We start from the raw sequence: 26009 nt of genomic DNA on the forward strand, positions 1-26009 counted from the left end.
ACAGTCTTAAGTGAGAAAAGGAGAGACAAAGAAGAATATGGGACACTGGCAAAACCAAACAAAGAGAGAAACATGGAAAAATCAGAAATACAAAAAAAAAAAAGTAACCAAAGAAAAAGAAGAGAGATAAGATACAGATACAAAAGGCAATGGAAAAGAAGATGGGCAGCTTAATAGATTTTATGGCAAATGTACTCCATGTTATTCCCTGGAACTCAGAAGAGAAAAGCTTTTCAGCAACTTAAAATGCCTTCAGTGGCTTCCTACTGTCTCAAAGATGTACTCCTCAAACTGCCATTTGAGATTCTCCAGCATCTGGACCCAATCCATCTTTCTAGTCTTAGTTCATGCACATTGTCTGGAACACTTCCCCAACAAGACTGCTAGACCCGTCCTGATCTTTGGACCTCTCTCATATGTATGTGTTTGTATACACCATGTGACAACTCTGAAATAAACCTTAATCTACATCTTTACATGGAATCCTTCCTTCATTTCCGCCTTTCTGTTTTGACTTCTAGGCACTTCAATGGAATATCTCTATTTGTGTTCATATGTCATAACTTTAAACTGTAAACTCTCTAAACATAGAGAAAATAGCCTTTTAAAAGCTTTTTAACCTCACCATCTAGCATATGGAGGCATTTAAATACTTAAGTGCATTTTTCAATTCTGCAATAAAAATCAAGTTATTTTTATTATCTAAGAATTTTTGAGCTGAAAGAAACCTCAGAAGTCCTCTAGTTCAGAGCTTCTTAAACTTTTTCTACTTGGGACCCCTTTTTGACTGAGAAATTTTTATGTGACCCAGGTATATAAATTTATAAAATAAATATATAATCAAAAATTTACTGATAATAAATCATAACTTCATGATACCCCCATTCAGTTTTGTGACTCCAAATGGAGTTGCCACCCATAGTTTAAGAAGTTTTGCTCTGGTCCACTCTACTTAAAAAGCAAAAGTAGAATCTGAAAGGTCTGGTACCTCTGTGTAGGAATGATACCAGACATACTGGTGAATAGGAAAATGTGAGACTGCCTGGTTTCATTTCTGGCTCCTGCATGTGCTAGTGACCTCTGGACAAGTCTATCTGGCTCTATTCCACAATCTGTAGTGCTAGACAGCTGGATGTGACTTTAAGAACCATGGTTACAAGAGGGGCCTGAACTGGAAGGCCTTGACCTATGGATGGGGTCTCTGGCCAAATTTCAAGGAATAACAGCAAGAGCACCAGCATAATTAGGGTGATAATTACAAGATGCAAACTCTATTCTAGCATGCACTTTATCAAATTAATACTAATTAAAGAGTCTGCACAAGAGATTCCCATCATTAAGAGAAGCAGAAGCACAAAGGTAAAGCAAACCCCCTTGGTTTGAGGTAGCAGGCTGGGGGCCTACCTCCCAGGGAGGAGGGTCTGATGAGGTAATGTTTGAAAAAATGCTTAGCACAGTGCCAGACAGGCAGGTGTTTAGTGAATGCCTATCCTCCCCCACCCCCTTCTACCTTAAGCTTTTGAATTCGCAGAAAAGCTGAAGATGAACTTCTAGGCTTGCTCAGTCAGTGTGACAGACACTCACCTGAGCAGCGCAGATGCTGTACTGTGTAAACATCGCCTCGTACAGGGCCATCAGCCCACTCTGCCCAGCAGCTGCACAGGCTCGTGCCTCCAAGACGGGAACTGCCTGCAACAGATCCACAAGGAGATGAGTTGTTAAGAAGGAGAGGGGACATCTTTTAGCATCCTGAAGGCACTCCAGGACCCACCATCTCTTTGAGCTGATTCTGTCCGGAATGCAGGGCCTGCCGCACACTCTGAGACAAGAGGATTTCATGACGCAGTCGCTGCTTCCCAAAGGCTACGGCCCCACTGGTGACCAGCATCATCTCTCGGCCCTGATTCTGCAGCACGGACACCTGTCAGGAAAGAGAAATAAGGCCAGGAGTTCTCTCCAGTGTCATAAAGGGGTCAAAGTAGACATAAGGCTGTGATTCAGTTAGTCAATGGCTCTAAAACAGGGAGACAAAGGCAGGCACCTTCATGCACTTCACAAAAGCTGGTCTCACTCCTTTCATGCTTTAATCTTGATTTCAGGAGTGAAAACATTTGTTAGTCTCTACCCACCTCCAAACTCTCCTGCACTAATCATCATGAATCGATGACCAGGTATAGGGCTAGGACGTCCTGGCTTGGGCTAGGTGCAAGAAATCCAGTCAGTGTGGGAAAGCCCAGACAATGTCTGACCTGTGCTTGTCTCATTTTACTGAGAAAAACTTTGTGATTCTTAAGCATCATACCAGCCATAATCTATTTCCTGCCATTCCCACCAGACTTTTTATAAGGGCACTTGGCTGTCTTTCAAGAGGGTGCCGGTCTTCTTCCAATTAATCCTACATCATCAGATTGCCAGATCCCTTATTTGCAACTGTTTTTATTATGTTACTTCTTCGATCAAAAAACTTTCAGTATCTGTTTGCCACTTCCTTTAACTGACCTCTAAGACCCATTATGAAAGGTGTGTAAACTTGTTTTTCTTTTATCTGATAAGATTTCCTTGGGAATCCCATATATTTTATTTTATGCATTTAAGAAAACTTATTCTAAGCTAATGCTCACGGTGTTCATATTGTCAAAGGTATCCATGTCACACTAAGTTAAGAATTCCTAGTCATAATGTCACCTGCCATGATAGGGGAGACTAGTGTGCCATGCTCTATAGAGACATGTGGGTTTGAATTCTACCTCATAGCTTGGCTAGCTGTGTAGGTCACCTAACCTCAGAATTTTTCTCAGAGGATTGTAAAGGGCAAGGCAAGAAGCAGTCCAGTTGGATGAGGACACAGAATCCCTAAAGGAGAGTAGTATAAGATGATGCCTGATTGTGAAGGATCCCAAGGGCCAAAAAGAGAAGCCTGAAGGTTTCTCCTTTCAAAGTATCCTCTGTGTACATCATAACCCTGGTAGTAATGAAAACTTAAGGGAAAAAGTGTTACTTTCCAATCTCTATGTGGCCATCACATCAGACTTAGCTTAGAAACACACTCAGGGGAGGTCTTAGTATTAATGAACTAGAAACTACTGAAAAGCTCTGAGAAGTTAACCTGACCAGATCAATGCACTGAAATTTTTATACAATTTAATGCAAGGAACATGATAACAAAGTTATCATGAAAGAAAAGACAATTTTTGAATTTAAATAAATGTAGATTCTTTCCCTGGTCTGAGTCTCATTGGAACTAATGGCCTAGAGTAAGACTTTTCTCAATATAGGATGCATGTTTTCCTAGGACAGAAACATGGTATATCTGGGTCCACAACAAGATAGACACTCCATACCTGATGGCAGCTACTTGAATGAAGAAGGGGAAAAAATATGACTGCTAGAAAGTTTCAAAGGCAACATTTTCAGAATTGTATATAGTATGAAAACTGAAAATCCTGAAGTTGCATGACAAAGATGCCTGCAGAGATGAGAAAGGTGAGCTACCACACCAAGCATATGTAAAGTTCATTCAGTTTATCTACTACTCAAAATAGAGAAGAATGACCTTTTGAGTTTGTAAGCTGAGCAGTCAGAGAGACTGACAGAGAGAGGACCAATAAGATGAAGAGAAAGAGATGCAGTTAGGCTGAATCAATTATACAAGGATATAATGTACCCTTGCTAACTATAGCTAATTGGTATTGAATACAAACCAAAGATGATACATTGTGATCAGTTGCTAGAAGGAAGAAACCCTTACATAAAATTCAACATTTATGTAAGCAAAAATTAATGCACCTAGAATAATAAGAGAAGCTATTAATGGAGGGGTATGAATTCTCACACCATATAACTTTGCTATCTAATATCCAAGAAATATAGAGAACTCCACAAATATATAAAACAAAGAGCATTCCTTAATTGGTACATGGCCAAAGGATATAAACAGGAAATTTTCTTTTTTAAAAAAAATTTATTTATTTATTTATTTATTTTTCATAGCTTTTTATTTACAGGTTATATGCATGGGTAATTTTACAGCATTGACAATTGCCAAACCTTTTGTTCCAATTTTTCCCCTCCTTCCCCCCACCCCTTCCCCCAGATGGCAGGATGACCAATAGATTAAACAGGAAATTTTCATATCAGAAACCATATGAAAGAATGTTTCAAATCATTAATAAAAAAATGCAAACTGAAAAATCCAAAAGTTTCACCTCACATCATAAAACTGGTAAAGATGACTAAAAACAGAAAATGGCAATTATTGGAAGGATTGTGGGAATACAGGCACATTAATACACTGTTGGTAGAACTATGCACTAAGCCTATTCTTATGGAAGATACTAGAACTATTATAAAGATCACTAATTATACATACTCTTTGTCCCAGTAAGACCACTAAAGCCTCAAAGTCAAAGAAGTAGGGAGAAGTTCCACATATATAAGAGTACCTATAGAAGTATTTTTGGTGGAAAGGAAGAGATAAGGGAGGAAGATGGAGGAAAGAAGAGAGAAAGCAAGAAGGACGAAAGGAAGGGAGAAAAGATGAACCAAAAGATAGAAAAGTAGGTGTACATTAACTGGGTAATGGCTGAACCAATGTGGCAAATAAATGCAATGGGATATTATACGTAAAGAAATAGCACATATATAGAATCCGGAGAAACTATTAAACAAATTACATGTACCAATTCAAAAGCAAGCAAAATTTTTTATTACCTGAAAAAAATTAATTTTTTAAAAGAAATCAGAATCAAAATGGCAACTTATAAAATAACACAAAATACTTAAAAATATCACAAGTCTGATTATTACAATATCAATCTTGATGTAAAAAAACTAAAGGTAAAACATACCTTTCATCTTCTTTCTACACAAAGATCAGACACGGCCAAAGAGTTGTTGGCTTAACTTATGCTAATTTGTAACAAGGAAAGGTTCTACTGGCAGGGAGACAAGTGGAGGAAGAATTTAAACTTTACTTTTTAAATTTAAACTTAAACTTGATAATATCAAAGTTTAAAGATTTCAATAAGACAGTTAACTTGCTGAAATGATCTAGGCAGTGTGGCAACAACAAAGGCTGATGCTGAGGTGGTGGCAGTAGGAATAAAGGGGACAGCACTCATATGAGAAACACTATGGCAGTAAACTCATGAAGACCTGAAAACTGACTGGATAAACAATGCACAGGCAAAGGAGAATTATGGATGATACTAAAGTTTTGAACACAGAAGATTGGGGAAATGGTGTTACCCAGGATGGAAAGAGTTCATTCATTCAGAAGAAGAAGCAAGTCCTGAAGAAAAGCTACTAAGCTTGTGTTAAGACATATTGTGTTTGCGATACTAGTGGGATGTCTAAATATTCTGGACTCAGAAGATGGTCCTAGTCAGGAGATGTCATCAGTTTAGTTGGAATGAGTGAATGAATGAAGTTATATGAGTGAAAATAACAAGAATAGAACTCTGGGGGACGCCCAGTTTAAGAGTTCAAGAAGGTGACAAGGAGGTATAGCTATACTTGAAGAAAAAAGAAAAATATTTGAGAATAGCTGCTGTGTAGAATAGAACAGGGAGTCAATAAAAATATAGTAAAAGGAAAAAGAAGAACCTAGAGGGCTCTGGCAAGGTTATGTACTACACACGTGTCATGGGTGAAATTAGATGCATTTTGAGACTCTCTCCACACTGGGAACAGAAGCAGAGGAAGAAAACTACTCCAGAACTGGAGATGAGAAGTCCTGGGGCACCAGGGAGAAGGGACATAACAGAGATAAAGTAAAATCGAGGAACCACAAGCCATCCTGACAATACAGAACAGGTTTTATGCATGGAGGAAAGCTGGAAAATGTGGAGTCAGGGAGAGGAATTTTAAGATTTAGATACTTGAAGAAAGTACAGTTTTCATGAGATGGTAAAGATGCAAGCAAAATGGAAAGGAAGCACTGTGTCAACAACTAGTATCATGAGAGACCATGAATAATAGATCAACTATTGTTTTGTGAAAAAGGAAAGAACAGAGAACAATTTCACCCTAGAAAATGTGCCCCAAATAAGAACCTAATGACTTTTACATAAAATTAAGAAAGGCCCATGTGGATTCTATAACCACATAATTTTTTAAAAACCACACAAATAAGGATACCTTTTATTTACATATAGTGCTTTTCTCTGAGGAATCAAAATAGGATGTAGATTGAGAGGGTATAATGCCATCACTCTTGAAACCCATTTTGCTATTGATGCCCTACAATGTTACCCACATTGACCCCCATTTTCTTATTTTACCACTTACCTTATCATCTACACTGATGATGGGATTCTCTAGATTTGCTTACTCTAATGTGAAGTTTTCTTTCAGCTAAACTTCATCTTAACACTGATAACTGGACATGGCATTTTAAGTCAGAAAGGACACAAAATTCCCAAGACAGGAATATGTGTGTGTGTGTGTGTGTGTGTGTGTGTGAGAGAGAGAGACAGAGACAGAGAGAGAGAGAGAGACAGAGACAGAGAGAGAGAGAGAGAGAGAGAGAGAGATGGAGACAGAGAGACAGAAAGATAAAGGCAGAGAGAGACAGATAAAAATATACAAAGAGAGAGAGAGAGAGAGAGAGAGAGATATTACCTGCTCAACAATAGATGCCAGCCGCCCCAGGGCCAGACCACACTCATCCCCTCTTGTCACCACAGCACTTCCAAGTTTCACCACAATCCTCTTGGCATGTTTTAGCTCACTCCGGTGAGCAAAGGGTTTGCCATGCGTACGAATGAGGGGCACTGTGATGAAGGGAATGTTGCTCCAAGAACGAGAAAATTTAAGGCCGAAGGTCGGTCGTTGGATGAGACAATCTAGAGATGAGGAGAAAACAACATCTGTAACAAACAAAACTCCCCAACAAAAATCAAACCAAATAAAACAGCTACCTCCTGCTGCTAAAAAATGGTGGCTTGAAACCTACAATTCAATATCAGCATTCAAAGAGTTTTGTTATTGTGTCTGACTGACATTACTGAGCAGGTGTTTTTAGTGTTATTAACAAGCATGAACTCAAACCTGTGGAAGCATAAAATCTAGACATTATAAAAACACACAGCAGGTAGAACACAAAAGATTCACACAAATACACAGAGACAACTCAGAACAGAGACCTTGTCTGACTTATCTTTGAATTTCCCACATCTGCACAGTATGTCAGTGACACATGGATCCTAAATGCAAAGCTGAAAGCAGGAAAAATAGGACATGGAGAAGACGGGGTTTCTGAAACGAAAAGTGGCTTTGTTGGTCTCTCATCATTTTTCTTTAATTATCTCTGACTGCTGTGCAACCAAATTGCTAATATGAAGCATTTTTAATACTTGGAAAATATTTTCTTTCTATGATCTGAAAATAGGTCACTGAAAAATCTGATGTTCCTATTCCTTGAAGCCACTGAGAAATAGAATAGGCTTTCCACAGAGTGTCGTGGATTTCCTGAAATGAAGTCTTTATTTGGAAGTTAAATGCTACAGAGAAAATAAAGATCAAAGGCTGACAACATGATCTGAAAATTCATAATTCTATTAATATTATCTATATTGCTATTAATGTTAATAGATGTAGGAATCCAAAGTGGGGAAAAAATGAGCCACTGAATGAGCCAAGGCTTCAGTCAAACTGAGACCTATTGAAGATCTTAGCTTAAAAAGGCCAAGGTCTCCCATTGGATCCAAGGCCACCTCCTGTTGTCCTGAAGCATATCTGGCTGTGGGACCCAGATGGCTCTGGAGGAGAAAGTAAGGCAGGTGATTTTGTACACCCTTCCCTCACTGAAATCCAACTCACTTTGCATATCATGACATCACCTCCTTGATGTCCTGATGCTCTTCAAGAATGAAGGACAAACAACAAAAAATGTAAGTGAGATGCTGTCAACTTTTTTAAAACATCAGAAAATTTTGTTTAATGCGTGGAATCATTATCTCTTCCATTTGTCTGTGGTTGGTTTGTTTTTAATAGCTTTTCTTGACTCCTGACTAGTAAGTCAACAAATAAGTTTATAAAACTTTAGAGGAGCATTCATTTAAGAGTCATATTGATGCTTAAAGAATAATCATTTATACTTTATTCAATAAAAAGTAATGGAAACAAAAGCAAAAGTTAAAAGTTAACTAAAAGTAATTTTTTTTTACAAACATAATAGATTATAGTTAAATCTACTATCTATATTTTTCTCAGACCATTCCCCCCTCCCAAAATGGATTCCACAAATACCTATTGAAAGCCTATATATAAGACATCATTAGGTGCAAAGTACCTGTATAAAGATAAAAAATTACATGGTTAAGAAGCACCTATTCTACTAGGGAAGAAATGACGTACAGACAGGTAAGTATAATATAAATGACAGATATAATGGGGCCAAAGACACAGTGCTCCAGGAAAATCTGAGAAGGAAAAGAACACTTTTAAGGGTAGAAGGAAAGTAGTACATTCCAGGTGAGAGATGCCTGCTGACACAATGCACAGAGGCAGGAAATACCATGCTGAGGTCATGGAAATGACCATAGTTAGTTTGACTGAAATATAGAGTGCATGAAGAAATGTAATATTTAAAATAAAGCTGAAGTGATAGTTTAATGCCAGGCTAAAACAACTGAATATTTTGAAAACCCTGATAAGGATAGACTGAAAAGGATTGAGTATGGAAAAAAGCAGGCCAATTAGAAGACTCTTACAATAGTTCAGGCCTGAAGTAATGAAAGCTTTAACCACAATGGTGGTAGCATAAATCAAAATAAGGGGACAGGTTTAAGAGATGTTCTCTGGAGAGAATTTCCAGGACTTTACTATTAGATATTAGCAGTAACAGAAGAAGGGTATAAAATGAATAAGTTTTCAAGCTTATGTGACTGAAAGTTGGAAGTTCAGTTATGGACATTTTGAGTTTGAAGTATTAGTAGGACATCCATATGTCTAGCATTGGAGATATGGGATTGGAACTTAGGAAAAATATTAGGGTTAGAGATATACTTCTGGGGGGAAATGGCTGAACAAGTTATGGTATATGATTGTCAAGGATGATTTTCAAGAAACCTCAGAAAGATTTACATGAATTGTTGCAAGGTGAACAGAATCAGAAGAAAGTACACAGTGACAGCAATAATGTACGAAGAACAACTATGAATGACTTAACTATTCTTAGCAATTCAATGATCTAAGACAATTCCAACTAACTTATAATGAAAAATGTTACCCACTTTCAGAGAAAGAATTGAAAAAGTCTGAATCCAGAAGAAAAAAGGAATTTTTTTACTTTCTTTTTCTTGTTTGTTTTTCTGGTTTGTATTTTTTTTGGCAACATGGCCAATATGGAAATATATTTTATATAACTTCATAAGTATAACCTATATCAAACTGCTTGCCTTTCCAAGGAGGGGGAAGAAGAGGAAAGGAGGGAGAGAGTTTAGATTTCAAAATCTTTAAAAATGCTTGTTGAGGCCAAATTACTATTTATCATATATAATGTAAACAGGAATTCTTTTTAGGGTGTAGTTTGGACTAAATGATTGGTGGAGTTCCTTCCAATTCTAATCAAATTCTATGGTCCTGTAGATAACTTCGATCTTCTCAGTGAAGTGAAAGACAAGGTCATTCATTCATAGAGAAGACCCAAAACAGAGCGCTGGAGATAGGAGAAGTGTTAGAGAAAGTAATCTGAAGCAGCTGTTGTAGGGAATTTGACAGGGAGTCCATCAGAAATGAAAAAAAAGGAACAGAATTAGAGCAAGGAGGTCTTCAGAAGTCACATTCAAAGGTAAAAGATTTTTTTCCTTCTGCACCCTGCCCTCCCGCTTCCTTATTCCCTCTTTCCCTGAAACCTTCACCTGATTCTGAGGGTAAGATACATACGTGTTCTGGAGACAGCTGTGGATCGGATCCAGGAGAGGAGGCAATGGCTGAAGGGCCTAAAGCCAGAGTTGCTAACGATGTGACTCAACATTCTGAGAGGTGTAGACTGATCAAGTTATCTGCAGGTTCTTTTTCTTTTAGATAAAGGAAAACAAAACAAAACAAAACCAAAAGTTTGTTACAGGTTGTCGTCTCCTCCTAAGCTTCTTTATGGGACAAGCATTTCATCCTTCTGCTTCATTCTTCTCCATCCCAGAGATCGTGCTAGCACTCAAGGTCTTGGAGATGAGAAAGAATGAATCAGATATTTCATGCCCACTCCTCCCACATATGGGTCCAACCCCAATAAGCAAATTCAGGTTAAAGAATGATTAAATCATAAGAATTAAAGCAGACCTGAGAGGTTATCAGCCCAAATCTGAAGCATGATGGTGCTATCATGAAAAAAGATATCAATAAAATAAGACTAAAAAGAAGAGTATAGACAATTATAAAAATAAGAAACCAAGGATGGGTAGTAACTCAATAAGCAGGACGAGGAAAATCATAGCAATGGGCAAGAAGAGGGAAAGTGTCAGGACACATATAGAAGACATAAATAGTCAATGTGGCTACAACATAGAGTATCTCAAAAAGATGAAGCAGGAAAAAAGGCTAGAAGGTCTTTGGGTGGCACCAAATTATGAATAGTTTTGAATGCTACACCACAGAATTTTAATTTTACTCTCTCACTAATAAGGAAGATTTTTATTAGACGAGTAACCCTAGGTGATAAAACCTACCATGGCAGCAACAAGAAAGGCAGATGAATGGAAGGAGAAAGTAGAATGAAGAAGACTAAATAGAACCTCAAAATATACGCAGACAGAAGAGACTGTCACTGTTACTTCCTTATATAGAACACTGGGTATTAAGATGGCAGTTGTAATGATTCCACTATTGTCAATGAAAAGAACATAGATAATCATAAAAATACCAACTGCTCTTTCACATATAAATGTTGTCCTCTATCTATGCATACTTCACAAATGCTTTCAGTGTCCTAATTTGGCTAAATCTCACTCCAAACTTTCTACCAAGTTATTCGCCCTTTACTGGCTTTTCAGTATTCTGGATGATGATATCATTCTAATTTTCTATCCTCTTGCTGATCTATAAGGTTTTATAGGCATGCTTGTAGAGGTAGTTTTTTTCTTTCTTTCTCTTTTACTGAGGCAATTGGGGCTAAGTGACTTGCCCAAGGTGACAAAACTAAGAAGTGTTAAGTGTCTGAAGCCAGATTTGAACTTGAGTCCTCCTGACTTCAAGGCTGGTACTCTATCCACTGCACCACCTAATTGCCCTATAGAGGTAGTTTCTTGGCTATTACTTATTACTTATTATTGTTATTATTACTTATTATTATTATTACTTATTACTCTGGTGTCTATTTTTTTATCTACTAAACCTTCACATTTCTTTGAGTCACCAGTTCATTAAACAGGTTAGGGGTGGAGGTGCCATAATTATAGTCTCTTCTCACCTTTATTCCTTCTTCTAATCCATTGGTTTTGTTTTCTGCTTTACTTTGTTAATGATCTAACTGAACAGAGTCTACTGATGCTGAAAAGACTCAGCACAGTATTAACATCTGTGTCTAGGAAGATATGGTCAATTTCTTTTTCTATGATATCTGTGCCTGTCATGATAAAACCTTCCAATTGTCAAACACATATTCAGGGTACACAGGCTCTAGGTTTTTGAGTAGCATGTTTGTGTGTGTGTGTGTGTGTGTGTGTGTGTGGTTAAAAACAAAGCATTTTATTTACTTATACCTTTAAGTAAAATAATCATAACATAAATAAACATGTATAAGTGAACCCAAGTGATAGTGATACCCAACAATCCCTTTGGGGCTGGGTCACAGGCTCCCCATTCTATCTATTGCTGAGCATTCAACCAAGGAAGGAAAACATTGATTTTTGGCAAAGAGAAGTGAGCTACAGCCTGGGAAAAGTTCACATTTTTACAATCTATAAAATCTATCAGGATTGGGGGATGGGGGTGGTTCCTGATGTGCTGTGAAGGCTAGCTGGCCAGTCATGAACCTCAGCTAGCTGCTACATGCTCAGGTCAGCTCCCTTTCCTCCATATTCACCTTGTCATATCCTGGGGAAAAGAGGAGGAAGAGAGAGACAGTGGGAAGGATGGAGAAAAGGATGCTTGGAAAACAGGACTCCAGTTCAAGACCCAGAGGGCTCAGTGGGAAGGGGACCATAGTCCTGGAATGTTCTCAAGAGGTTATGATCTCTACAAAAGGGTCTCCCAAGGTTAATTCAGCAATGACTTCTCTTTCTTGGTTGTGGTGGATTTGATGGGGCAGCGGAGGCTGAGGAAAATCAGGCTGACATCTATTCCTCAGGAGGCAAAATGCAGTGATTCCAACCCTTTCCATCCACCCACTCTTCTCAGCCCTATCCAAAACAGAGTCCAGACAATTTACTTTCAAAGATGGTATTTTTGATCAGAACATCTAAGCACACACATGAAGCATGTATACACATACTGACTGCCAAAGCTGAGCAGCCCAACCACACAGGAACCTGGAGGGTCCCCATCCTAGGCAAAAGTGGCCACCCCGGATTCTAATTTTTCAGCTCACCTCAACTTTCAACAGATGGCAGGACAGATGAGCACCAGCAAGCCACAGGTGATCTAATCACCTTGGGGTACATAGTCTCTTATTCCTTGATCCTGAAAGTCACTTTTTGACATTTTGGGAACCAACTTCCACAATGCCCACCTTTGCATTAAAGCCATATGCTGAGTTGGTTTGAGGGCTTTTTCTCTACTAATTCATATGTTGCCATACATCTTGGTACATGTACTCCTCCAATTATCTTCTTTTTGATCATTTGGATTTTATTGTTATAAACTAGACAAAACAGATGTCTCAGAATACAGAAAATTTGCTTCTTATTTATTTCTCAAAGAAGATACTATAAGCTCCCCATTTTCTGTGTCTTTATATCTTCTGACTTCTCTTTTAAGGAGAATGTCAATTCGGTGGGGTTGAGTTTCTCCAGGAGCACTCATTCAGAAAACAAAACTTCCATACAATAGCAACAGTTTGTAGTCTTGTCTACAAATTGTGGTTTTTAGTATGCCAAAAGCACCCTTTTGACTGCATATGTATAAAGAGGATAGGCATTGTGATCAAAACATTCAGCACTTTAAGGAGCTAACTTAAAAGAAATCAGGTTCTCCTCACCTGGCTAGGTTGGTGCTCAAATAACAGATGGTTCATACCAGGAATAGATTCAAAATCTTTCCAGCACTATGCTCAAAAAGTTATCAAACTGTGCATACCCTTTGATCCAGCAGTGTTACTACTGGGATTATATCCCAAAGAGATTATAAAGAAGGGAAAGGGACCTGTATGTGCACGAATGTTTGTGGCAGCCCTTTTTGTAGTGGCTAGAAACTGGAAACTGAATGGATGTCCATCAGTTGGAGAATGGCTGAATAAATTGTGGTATATGAAAATTATGGAATATTGCTGTTCTGTAAGAAATGACCAACAGGATGATTTCAGAAAGGCCTGGAGAGACTTATATCTAACTGATGCCGAGTGAAATGAGCAGGACCAGGAGATCATTATATACTTCAACAAAATACTAGATGATGACCAGTTCTGATGGATCAGGCCATCCTCAGCAAATCTAGATCAACCAAATCATTTCTAATGGAGCAGTAATGAACTGAACTAGCTATGCCCAGAAAAAGAACTCTGGGAGATGACTAAAGACCATTACATTAAATTCCCAATCCCTATATTTATGCACACATGCATTTTTGATTTCCTTCACAAGCTAATTGTACAATGGTTCGGAGTCTGGTTCTTTTTGTACAGCAAAATAATGTTTTGGTCATATATACTTATTGTGTATCTAAGTTATATTTTAATATATTTAACATCTACTGGTCATCCTGCCATCTGGGGGAGGGGGTGGGGGTGGGGTGGGAGGTGAAAAATTGGAACAAGAGGTTTGGCAATTGTTAATGCTGTAAAGTTACCCATGTATATATCCTGTAAATAAAAGGCTATTAAAAAAAAAAATCTTTCCAGCTTGTTTACAAAATGTAAAATAGATAATTCATGTTAAATTAAAAAGGTTTTGCCCAAAGAAAGCCAATGCAACCAAAATTGGAAGGAAAGTAGAAAACTGGGGGAGAGGGAGGAGAGTTATAGCAAGCAGCTCTGATAAAAGCCTCATTTCTCAAATATGTAGAGAACTGAGTCAATTTTTTTTTAATTTTTAAAGCTTTTTATTTTCAAAACATATGAATGGATAATTTGTCAACATTGACCCTTACATAGCCTTGGATTTCATATTTTCCCCTCCTCCCCACCTCCTCCCCTAGATGGCAAGCAATTCAATAGATGTTATATATGTTAAATCTAATATGTGTAAACATATTTATACAATTCTTTTGCTGAACAAGAAAAATCAGATCAAAAAGGAAAGTAAATGAATAAGAAAAAAGAATGCAAGCAAACAACAACAAAAAGAGTGAGAATGTTATGTTTTGATCCACATTCAGTTCCCACAGTCCTCTTTCTGGGTTAGATGGTTCTTTTTGTCACAAGGTCATTGGAACTGGCATCAGTCATCTCACTGTTGGAAAGAGTCACATTCATCATCGTATTGATCATCATATAATATTGATGTTGCCAATACAATGATATCCTGGTTCTGTTCACTTCATTTAGCATCAGTTCATGTAAGTCTCTCCAGACCTCTCTAAAATCATCCTTCTGATCATTTTTTACAGAACAATAATATTCCCTAACTTTCATATACCATTACTTATTCAGCCATTCTCCAACTGATGGGCATCCACTCAGTTTCCAATTTCTTGCCACCATGAAAAGGGCTGCTACAAACATTTTTGAACATGTGGATCCCTTTCTTTCCTTTAAGATCTCTTTGAGATATAGGCCCAATAGAAACACTGCTGGATCAAAGGGTATGCATAGTTTGATAACTTTTTGAGCATAGTTCCAAATTGCTGAGTCAAATTTATAAGAATATAAGTTATTACCCAATTGAAAAGTGATCAAACAGGCAGTTTTCAGAAAAAGAAATCAAAGCTATCTACAGTCATAGGAAAAATACTCTAAATCACTATTGATTAGAGAAACACAAATTAAAACAACTCTGAGGGACTATCTCACACCTATCAGAGTGGCTAATAAGACAGAAAAAGAACATGATAAATGTTGGAGAGGAAGTGAAAAAATGAGAACAATTTGGAACTATGCTCAAAGGAAAATAAAACTGTGAATACACTTTTATCCAGCAATTCCACAACTAAGTCAATGTCCCAAAGAGTCTGGGAAGGAGGAGGAGATAATAGAGAAAGGACTTATTTGTACAAGGGTATTTATAGCAGATCTTTTTGTGGTGGCAAAGGAGTAGAAATTGAGAGGATGCCATCTAATGGAGAATGGCTGAGCAAGTTGTGGTAGGTGATTGTAATGGAATACTATTAGGCTATAAAAAATGATAAGCAAGGTGCAGCTGGATGGCACAGTTTATACAGCATTGGCCCCGAGGTCAGGAAGACCTAAGTTCAAATCCAGCCTCAGACATTAGCTGTGTGACTCTGGGTAAGTCACTTAACTCCAATTGCCTCAGCAAAAAAGAAAAAAAAAAAAAAAAGGTGAGTAGTATGATTTTAGAAAAACCTGAGGAATGACTTACATGAGCTGATACAATGAGCAGAACCAAGAAAATACCTTACACAGTAATAGCAATATTATACCATGAACTGTGAATGACTTAACTATTCTCAGCAATGCATGATCCAAAAGACTCCCAAAGGATTCATGCTGAAAAATATTATTCTCTTCTAAAGAAAGAAGTGATGGATTCTGAATGCAGACCAAAAAATGCATTCCTTCTTTCCTTATGACTAATATGGAAATGTTTTACAGGACTGTACCTATATAACCTATATCAAATAGCTTACCATCTTAGAGGAAAGAAAGGATCAGAGGAAGGGAGAGAATATGGAACTCAAGATTAAAAATGAATGTTAGAAAATGATTTTACATATAATTGAGGGGAAAATTAAATATTATTAAGAAAAAATAATTGCTAAGTCTGGGAAATTCCCCCTGTTACAATCAAGCTGAATGCCTTTAGGACAGGAGCCATTTTTGATTTTAAGTTTCTATCCTCACAATTAAGTACAAGGCCTGGCATGTTATAAGTGTTTAATAAATGCTTATTAGTAGACATGTATACACAAAATACAGAATTATAAAAAAGAAAATAAGAACTTTTCCAGCTATTCAAAAGCTGCCAGAGTTTGTACATGTGCATAACTTTTGAGAAACCAGGATTACCTCTCTACCCTGACAAGACATTAGAGTTGGGCATTTATGACAGATAATATTGTTCTAATAGTACTCATTTCAAAACACTCTAAATTCAAATTACTTCTGCAAAGCACTGAGTTTGTTAAGAATCTGGGGTATAAAAACAAAAGAAAATTTTTCTTAGTGAAATACACAATGTGAAAAGGCTTGGTTCACATTGAAAAAACAAAATATACTAATATATATATATATATATATATATATATATATATGTATTGCCTAGATTATGACATGTAGATGTAGTAGATGGAAAAAACCCATTTAGAATGTGTAACTTGGATGAATGATTTAAACAAATAACAACAAGGTTCTAGAAAAAAAAACAAAAGGGAAAGAATGGGTTTTCAAAAGTCCATTCAAGTTATATAATGTATAAAAATGACACTTAAAAGTTAGCATCCTTAAAGGAAGAAGGGGGTAAGAAAAAAAAGGATTCTTTTTTGTCAATTTTGCCAGTTTGATAAATATAAGGTTGAACCTCAAGCTTTAAATCTGCATTTCTTTAATTATTAGTGGTTTGAAACATTTTTCTTATAGCTAGAGACAACCTGCATTTCTCCCTTGAAAATTGTGAGTTCATATACCTTTGACCACTAACTTGAAAAAAAAAAGTTTTAAAGGACTACGAAAAACACAACAGAAAATGGCAAGTGGTAATAGCCCTTGATTAGCTCTCCTAAATAACAAATCTCCTACCTCTTTAGTTTTTCCTTCCAGTAATATCCTAAAAAGTCCTTCAAATATGTAGATCCCCAGCTTAAAGATGTGAATCAATTTCCCATATCTTACAATATAATACAAATCTTTACTCTGACTTTTCAGGTTCTCTTCAACTGGCACCAATTTAACTTTTTAGTATGATTTCTTATAATGCTCTTCATATACTCTCCCTCATAACTAAATCAAACTCCTAGTTATTACCTGATCATGTCCAGTTATTTTCTTTTTTTAAAATTTTAATAGCTTTTTATTTACAAGTTATATGCATGGGTAATTTTACAGCATTGACAATTGACAAACTTTTGTTCCAATTTTTCCCCTCCTTTCCCCCACCCCCTCCCCTAAATGGCAGGATGACCAAATACATGTTAAATATGTTAAAGTATAAATTAAATACAAAATAAGTATACATGTCCAAATCGTTATTTTGCTGTACAAAAGAATTGGCCTCTGAAATATTGTACAATTAGCCTGTGAAGGAAATCAAAAATGCAGGTGGGCAAAAATATAGGGATTAGGAATTCTATGTAATGATTCTTAGTCATCTCCTAGAGTTCTTTCGCTGGGTGTAGCTGGTTCAGTTCATTACTGCTCTATTGGAACTGATTTGGTTTATCTCATTGCTGAAGATGGCCAGATCCATCAGAATTGATCATCATATAGTATTGTTGTTGAAGTATATAATGATCTCCTGGTCCTGCTCATTTCACTCAACATCAGTTCATGTAAGTCTCTCTAGGCCTTTCTGAAATCATCCTGCTGGTCATTTCTTACCGAACAATAATATTCCATAATATTTATATACCACAATTTATTCAGCCATTCTCCAATTGATGGGCATCCACTCAGTTTCCAGTTTTCCCCATCAAAGAGGGGCTGCCACAAACATTCTTGCACATACAGGTCCCTTTCCCTTCTTTATAATCTCTTTGGGATACAATCCCAGTAGTAACACTGCTGGATCAAAGGGTATGCACAGTTAGATAACTTTTTGAACATATTTCCAAACTGCTCTCCAGAACGGTTGGATATATTCACAATTCCATCAACAATGTATTAGTGTCCCTGTTTTCCCACATCCCCTCCAACATTCCACATTATTTTTCCCTGTCATTCTAGCCAGTCTGACAGGTGTGTAGTGGTATCTCAGAGTTGTCTTAATTTGCATTTCTCTGATCAATAGTGATTTGGAGCATCTTTTCATATGGCTAGAAATAGTTTCAATTTCTTTGTCTGAGAATTGTCTGTTCATATCTTTTGACCATTTATCAACTGAAGAATGGCTTGATTTCTTATAAATTAGAGTCAATTCTCTATATATTTTAGAAATGAGGCCTTTATTAGAATCTTTGACTGTAAAAATATTTTCCCAGTTTATTGCTTCCCTTCTAATCTTCTCTGTATCAGTTTTGTTTGTACAAAACCTTTTCAATTTGATATAATCAAAATTTTCTATTTTGTGATCAGTAATGATCTCTAGTTCTTCTTTGGTCATAAATTCCTTCCTCTTCCACAGGTTTGAGAGGTAATTATTCTGTGTTCCTCTAATTTATTTATAATCTCATTCTTTAAGCCTACGTCATGAACCCATTTTGACCTTATCTTGGTGTATGGTGTTAAGTGTGGGTCAATGATTAGTCTCTGCCATACTAGTTTCCAATTTTCCCAGCAATTTTTGTCAAACAATGAGTTCTTATCCCAAAAGCTGGGGTCTTTGGGTTTGTCAAACACTAACATTAAAGTTATCGACTGTTTTGTCCTTTGAACCTAACCTAGTCCACTGAGAAACTAATCATGTACAGTTGTTTTCAAACTTCATACATTTGTCCGGGCTTCCCTTCTGTTCCTGTTATACACATTCCTCTTCATTGTGGCTCATCACCTCTTCCATTCCTTTGCTGATTTGTTTTTTTTATCAGACCTATAACTTCACCTTGAAGGAACTTCAAATGAAAAAATCCTTTTTCCAAAGCAGATAGGGACTTGTTTGTTCTTTAAGAGAAACTCTGAAAAGAGTTCCCTGAAACAGTAAAAGGGCAAGTGACCTGCCCAGGACTACAAGTCAAGATGTAGAATTTGCACTCAAGTCTTCTGAACAGTCTAGAGGACTGGATTCTTTTCTATACTCTACACCTTCCTGACCCTTCTCCTGGTACTGATTCTGGTTTTCCTCTGTTTAAGCTTTCCCAAGTCACTTTATTTGTTCCCTTTCATTCCCATTTATTCTTCTGTCAGGGTTCTCTCAGAAGACAAAGATCATCTTTGTATTCCCAGTTCTGGCATAGTACCTTGCTATACAAGCACTTAATAAAAAATGCTTGGATTGAAACAAAATTTTAAAAAAATTGGAGGTCTTTTAAACACCTAGAAGTATTAAGAAACAGTGTCCTGGATGATAAAATCTTCTGGGGAATTGTTTATTGAGCTCCGTGATGGCTCTAAAAGCAATTTATTCAGTAATCATTAAGTGAATTGGATAATATGTTTCAGTCAGATGTTCAGTGCCAATGGCACAGAGCACTCCCATCATTTTTGAGAATCTAGGTGTCTCTGTGTTTTCCACATGCTATCCTTTACGTTTATATTAAAACCCTATTGAATCAAATGCCACCTCCTTCAGGAAGCTTTCCCTGAGTTACCTATCCTATTTCTACCAGGATCTCTCTTAGACTCCCACTATGATTTCTTTGTACTTTTGATACCATGTTCTGCTCTGCAGTATGTTTTTATCTTATTTTCTTCCAGATAATTGAGAGTGGGGGAACATATCTTATTCATATTCTTCTCCCCACCCCCATCTCCCAAATAGTAATTTTGTAGATAAGAAATGTACTCTTAACTTTCACAGTTACAACTGAATTTTGTTGCTTTTCCATCCAAATTGACTTTGTATTATTTTTTGTTTCTGCTTTCGTTGCTCTTCATCCTCATACAAGTCTTCTTGTATTTTTCTGAATTTTGTACATTAATTATCCTTTATAAGGCAGCAAAGTTCTCTGCTCTTTATTCCATTTTCACATTTGGTGAATCATTTAACTTCCCCAGACCTGAATTACCTCATTTATAAAGTGAAAGAGCTAACCTACATCTCTAAGAACCCTTCAAATTCTAAATCAATAAACAAATATTATGTACCTACTCTGTGTCAAGCAGTCTACTAAGAGCTGGAATAAACAAAACAAAACAACAGTATCTTCTTCACAACATCCCACTTGATCTAGAACCTATAATTGATGCCTATTGCTTACTGTATCAAGTTTAAACTCCTATGAGACAAACTTTCAAAGTCCTTCATAATTTAGTCTCACTGTAAATACTCAATTTACTTCTTAACAGGAGTCCCCCACTAAAATAATTTCAACTTTTTTATTGCTTCTGGCATATTCTATACTTAAACATTCTCTCTATAAGTTTAAATGCTTTTTTTCCCTCCATGGCCCAGCTCAAACCCATTCAAGGCTGACTACTTTCTTATCTTTCCAACCTAATCTCAAACTGATTATTTTATAGGTGCTAAGCTCTAGTCAAACAGTTCTACCCATATTCTATATATTCCCCCTCCACCCTACTCTTCCCTTCCAAATTTCAGCTATCTCTTGGAATCCTAGCTACTTTTCAAGTTCCAGTTCTAAAATCAGCTCTCCACAAACTGTCCCTGATCAACCACCCTCACATAGAAGTTCTTTCTTTCCTCAAGGCAATTCGTTAAACAGATTGTCCAAAAATGGCATGGTACTGTATTCTTCCTTGCCTGAAAACACCAAGAGAAGACTGACAGACTAATTCTTAGGGATGTCACAGAGAAAATCCTTATTTCCATATGGGTTTGTCTAGATGACTTGTGAAGTCCTTCTCAATACATAGTGTCTGTGATTTAAAAAAAATAAAAAATAAATACACTGTGCTGGGCACACAAAAATGACATCCAGGGGTCTTCAAGCCTTGAAGAGCACTTTTGACCCTTCTTCGGCTCTTCTATTCTGTATCACAGTGACCATTTAGTACTATGGATTTGGGAACACACCTGAATGTCCCAAGGCCTTCCCAAAATATAAGCTTTCCCCGAGTGCAAGGAGCATGCTTTCTATTTGTATACCCCCATCTCGCTTGATGCTCTCTGCACAGCCAGCTAATAAATGGGTGCTAAATGACAAGCATTACCACAGATTTTTGGAAGGTGGGATGAGATGAAGTCTTTTGATTTCATCAATGAAGGATTTCTTGATAACCTCTACCAATTTTGCAATTGTAACTGTTTATTGAAACTGAAATTTGTCATCCTGCAGGTCTATAGAACAGAGTCCTTAAAGGAATTGCCCAGGTAGATCAGACCATGGTATCTGGTTCCAAAATAAGACCTTCAAGCCACTGCCTCAGATGACACTGCTTCTTATGTCCACTTTTCAGCTAAATAAAGTAAGTCACAGACAATGCCAGAACTTGTTTTGTGTGATTATACATATTTGTTACATAGAGTTTGCTTTTCTCTCTCTTTTTCAGGGGAAGAAGTGAAAGGTAGGAAAAGTGCATTTTCATCATTGAAACAAAAATAAAATCACATTAATAAATAAGCCACAGGGAGGTTCACTGCCCAAAGCAGTGAACCAGAACTACCAAACCAGAATATAGTCAAGGCCAAATCAAAAGCCCATCTACAACTTGCACCAGCCAATATATTATGTTCTGACAGACTGAACTCCTGAACTTTTCTCAATGAAATATAGTTAGTAGACTGAGTGGTAAAAGAGGAGGTTTGTTGGAACCTGAGCTTGGAGTTGGCCCTTCAAGACCAGTCTTTTCCTGAGTCTCAGTTCCTTCAGTTGTAAAAGGACGCTCTTTGTATTGTATAGGCAGTGGTTCTCAGAGTATGGTCTAGAAAATCCTGGGGAATCTCTGAAACCCTTTTAGAGGGTCGACAAATTCAAAAATAGTTTTTATTTCCAATATGGTAAATATCTATAAATATAATCCAGATAAACAAAAACACTGGAGAGATCCTCAATAAATTTTAATAGGATAAAGATACTGAAAACAAAAGTTTGAGAACTGTTGGAATCTTTTTGCATTTTTATCAACTGGCTGCGATTTTGGAGTAATTATTTATTTCAAGTGAGACTAAGGCTGCCTCCAGAAAACCTTCACAGAGAATCACTGGTATAGAGTGACCTTCTAGCTCCAGCTCTAAAAAGGAAGAGAATGTTTAAATTCTAAAGCAAATAATTGGTTCCTTAGAACAAAAGGTATTTTGCACTCAGTTTACTTAGAGAAAATAGTTTTTGATATTTTGACTAAACTGACTATTTCTCAATTCTATTCTTTAGGAATTCAAAACGGTCCTTATCTTAGTCATTTAAACAAAGCATTAAACTTCACTCCAAACCTTTTCATAAAAACACTCATTAGAAGCCTCACAAAATAGCCAACAAAAGGTAGCCAAGGTTTATCACACAAGCTCAATGCCCCAAATCATTTTCCCCAGCCTGCGGGAAGTTTCTGGAATAGATAACTAGATCCTCCCATCTCCATGTTATCTCCCCATATCTTTCCCTTCCCCTTCTACCTTAGTTTCCCGGATTTCTCTAAGACTCGACTCAAATTCCACCAATTCCCAGAAGCTATTTCTTCCTTCCCTCCCTACCTCTTTCTCTCTATTCTCCTTAGTGCCTTCTCTTCTCTGTATCCTTTCCATGTACTCTTGGAGTCTTTTTTTTTTTTTTTAACAGTTAGAGGTGCGGGTGTGTGTGTGTGTGTGTGTGTGTGTGTGTATGTGTGTGTGTGTGTGTGTAGTTTGATAAGTATATTTCAATATAATTTATTTCCTTTAGCAACTACTTAAACATATATATCGATGACTATATTTCAATATAACGGTCCTTTTTCAGCCAAGATTTTTACATGTTTTTGATAATTCTATTTCAATATCATAGGTGGCAATGAGTCACTCAGCAAGCACCTGCTATGGGCCAGGCAATACCACTCTGAATGAGTCCTGATCCAGTCCGACCATGAAGGCTAAGATCGCCGAGTTACCTGCTCAGTTCTTGGATGGGAGACTGCCGGAGAATCTCAGGCGCTGCAGGCTTTTTTAAAAGGAGGCAGAAGGTGGATCCACAGCGGATAGAACACAGGTCCTGACCCGAGTTCGGATCCAGCGTCCGACACTAGCTGTATGACTTTGGACAAGTCACGCAACCTGGTAGCCTAACTCATCAGGGAAGGAAGTGGCCACCACCCCGTCTCTTAGCCAAGAAAACTTCTCCGAGAGTGCGGTACACAAATGCCCACCAGACAAACGTGACAGCCCCGTTAGCCGGTGCCGCTGGCCCTCGGCATCTGCCGCTCCCCTCTGGCCCTCGGCATCTGCCGCTCCCTTTAAGAAATGCGTTCTGAGCGGCGGGCTGCGCGGGGCAGCGGTCAGCAGCCAGCCGCGCGCTCCAGATGTCGGGCCCGTTTCCGACTCCCCCGGCCCCCGCACGCATCCACACTCGGAGGGGTCTCAGGAGAATGCACGGGGCGGTCACTAAGCAGGGCCAGGCCGCCGGCGGGACGGCCCGGGGAGCTGCCCCCTGTGCCGGGCCCAGGGCTGAGGGCGGCCGCGGCGCTGCAGAGGATGGAGGAGGCGGCGGCCGGCGGTCCCCGGGCGCTCTCGCCCACCCGATCGCCGCACATGGTCCCCGCGGCTGAGCCCCCCGGCCCTGTGCCTCCCCGGGATCTCTGCTCCTCCGCTACCCCCCCGCCCCGCCGCACGCGCCCCCGCGGCCCGGGCCCGGCTCCTCTCCCCGAACCAGCCTGCTTACCTGCCTCCCCAGCCGCAGGCCGCCCCAAAGAGGGACTGAAGGATACCTCGGGGCGCAGGCTCCGTCTGCTCCGAGTCCACGTAGAGCCGCGATTCTTAGCGCGCGGCCGGACTGCCCCGCCCCCGGCCGCGACGTCCCGCCCCTGGCCAGGCTTACGCCAGCGGCGCAGGCCGAGTGGGGATGCGGCGTGAGCGGCTGCGGCGCCAACGTAGCCGTTTTCTGAGAATGCACGACTCTCCACGTGGCGCGCTCCACCCTTGTCTCCTCCCGCCCTTGTCTCCCCCCGCCCCCGGCCTTTCGGGGTCTCTGGACTCCGGCGGCCCTTTCTTTTTCAGGCTGCGGACAGGACCAGTGAACCTTTGGCTCCGGGGGTCGGAGCCTTAGTGGACATGAAGAGAATACCCGGGTCCCGCTCTTCCCATGTCGGGGGACCTATTTCTCTTTTCATCCACCAGCACGGCATCCCAACGACTTCTCCCTGGGCGACAACTGCAGAGATCGCTACAGTTTCCTAGGGAGACTCAATTCCCCGGTGCACTGCTCAGAAGAGACTTTGTAGACAAAATATTGTAAAAAATGCTGTATTTCCTCCCTTGCTGGGCGATTCTAGCCCCATCCCCTCAGTCTGGGTCCCCCCCCCCCCCCCCCCCCCCCCCCCCCCCCAGTTCTTGCCACGTCCCTTCTCCCGGAGTGTAAATCCTCCAGAACCAGATCCGCGCGGTGCAAGGCGGGTGAAATCCCTCGGTCTCGCCATCCCCCCTTCCCCTCCCTACTTAGGTCATTTCTTGCTCCTTTGACTTGAACTTTGCTTTTGTGGCAAACAGGATCCTTGAAGATCCTTCGCTGCTACCTGTTAATAATAAGTGGATAGCTCCTCCTGCCCAATCTATAAGCCAAGAAAAATGACTCAGAAGTGTCTCGTTTGGGGCGTTTTTACATTTTATTGGTACCTGTATGATATCTCCCATATAGTAGGGACTTCACAAAGGCTGTCAAAAATGTAATGGAAAATCCGTCTGGGAGGGTGAAAGCTTTAAAGTTCACAGATAAAACCTCAATGTTTTATCTCCCTGTTAATTCTTCATCCCGTCTTCCAACCTCTTTACTTTTGAGGGCAAGACCATCCTTCCCGTATCAACACTTCGATCAGATTCCTGTAGACTTTTTATGCAGTTCTGAACGGAATAAAGTAGTTAATAGCTAATTCTCTTTGGTTTTCTTTTTATTATTTTTTTTCTGGTGCATTTTAAGAGTTTTATCGGGGTATTTATAAGGGATATGGCCTCCTCTTGGACCTAACACTATCTCCTCACAACCCTTATTTGTTCATTTCTTTTGACCCCTTGTATTTGGGGGAATGAAAAAGATTTGTACTCTTATTTATTTCTGTTAATTTATATGTCTTGGATGTTGAATCCACAGCAGAGATATTTGATTTAAAAGAACTAATTTCTTTTTTTAAATAGCTTTTTATTTAGAAGTTATATGAATGGATAAATTTATAGCATTGACAATTGCCAAACCTTTTGTTCCAATTTTTCCTCTCCTTCCCCCCATCCCCTCCCCCATATGGCAGGTTGGAGCAATACATGTTAAATATGTTAAAGTATAAATTAAATACAAAATAAGTATATATGTCCAAACAGTTATTTTGCTGTACAAAAAGAATCAGACTCTGAAATAGTGTATAATTAGTCTGTGAAGGAAATCAAAAATGCAGGAAGACAAAAATATAGGGATTGGGAATTCTATGTAATGGTTTTTAGTCATCTCCCAGAAGGAACTAATTTCTTTATTATTATTATTATTATTATTGTTATACCTTTTTATTTACAAGTTATATGCATGGCTAATTTTACAGCATTGACAGTTGCCAAACCTTTTGAGGAACTAATTTCTTATGCCATATAGCATAATAAAAGCAAAAGAAATGTTACCTAAATATTGAAAAACATAAAAAAAATCAAAATCATTTCTTAAGCACTTACTCTGTGTCAGGCACTGTGCTGGAGAAGGATGATACCATGAGAAGAGGAATTCATTTTTTCAACTCTAATTTTCAAATTTTAATTTTTTTCCAATTGCATGTGAAAACAAATTTTAACAATCACTTCTAAAATTTTGAGCCTCCAAATTTTCTTCTTTCCTCAATGAGAAAGCAATTTGAAATGTTATAT

General features: G+C 38.5%; 1 protein-coding gene across 2 annotated transcripts in view; it reads right to left on the reverse strand.

Moving 5' to 3' along the window:
* The window catches only part of ALDH18A1 (aldehyde dehydrogenase 18 family member A1), a 55961-nt gene extending 32050 nt beyond the window's left edge, over positions 1 to 23911 (reverse strand). For both annotated transcript variants that reach the window (XM_031956152.1, XM_031956151.1), the window contains exons 1-5: positions 23833 to 23911; positions 9889 to 10022; positions 6622 to 6845; positions 1772 to 1921; positions 1585 to 1689 (exon numbers count right to left, since the gene is read on the reverse strand). In XM_031956152.1, the coding sequence (XP_031812012.1) occupies positions 1585 to 1689; positions 1772 to 1921; positions 6622 to 6845; positions 9889 to 9979 (570 nt within the window). In that variant the 5' untranslated portion in view covers positions 9980 to 10022; positions 23833 to 23911. The remainder of the gene's footprint in view (positions 1 to 1584; positions 1690 to 1771; positions 1922 to 6621; positions 6846 to 9888; positions 10023 to 23832) is intronic.
* Positions 23912 to 26009: the final 2098 nt, after the last annotated feature.

The sequence above is a fragment of the Sarcophilus harrisii genome, chromosome 2 (genome assembly GCF_902635505.1).
Source record: "Sarcophilus harrisii chromosome 2, mSarHar1.11, whole genome shotgun sequence".
In the NCBI taxonomy this organism is placed as follows: Eukaryota; Metazoa; Chordata; class Mammalia; order Dasyuromorphia; family Dasyuridae; genus Sarcophilus; species Sarcophilus harrisii.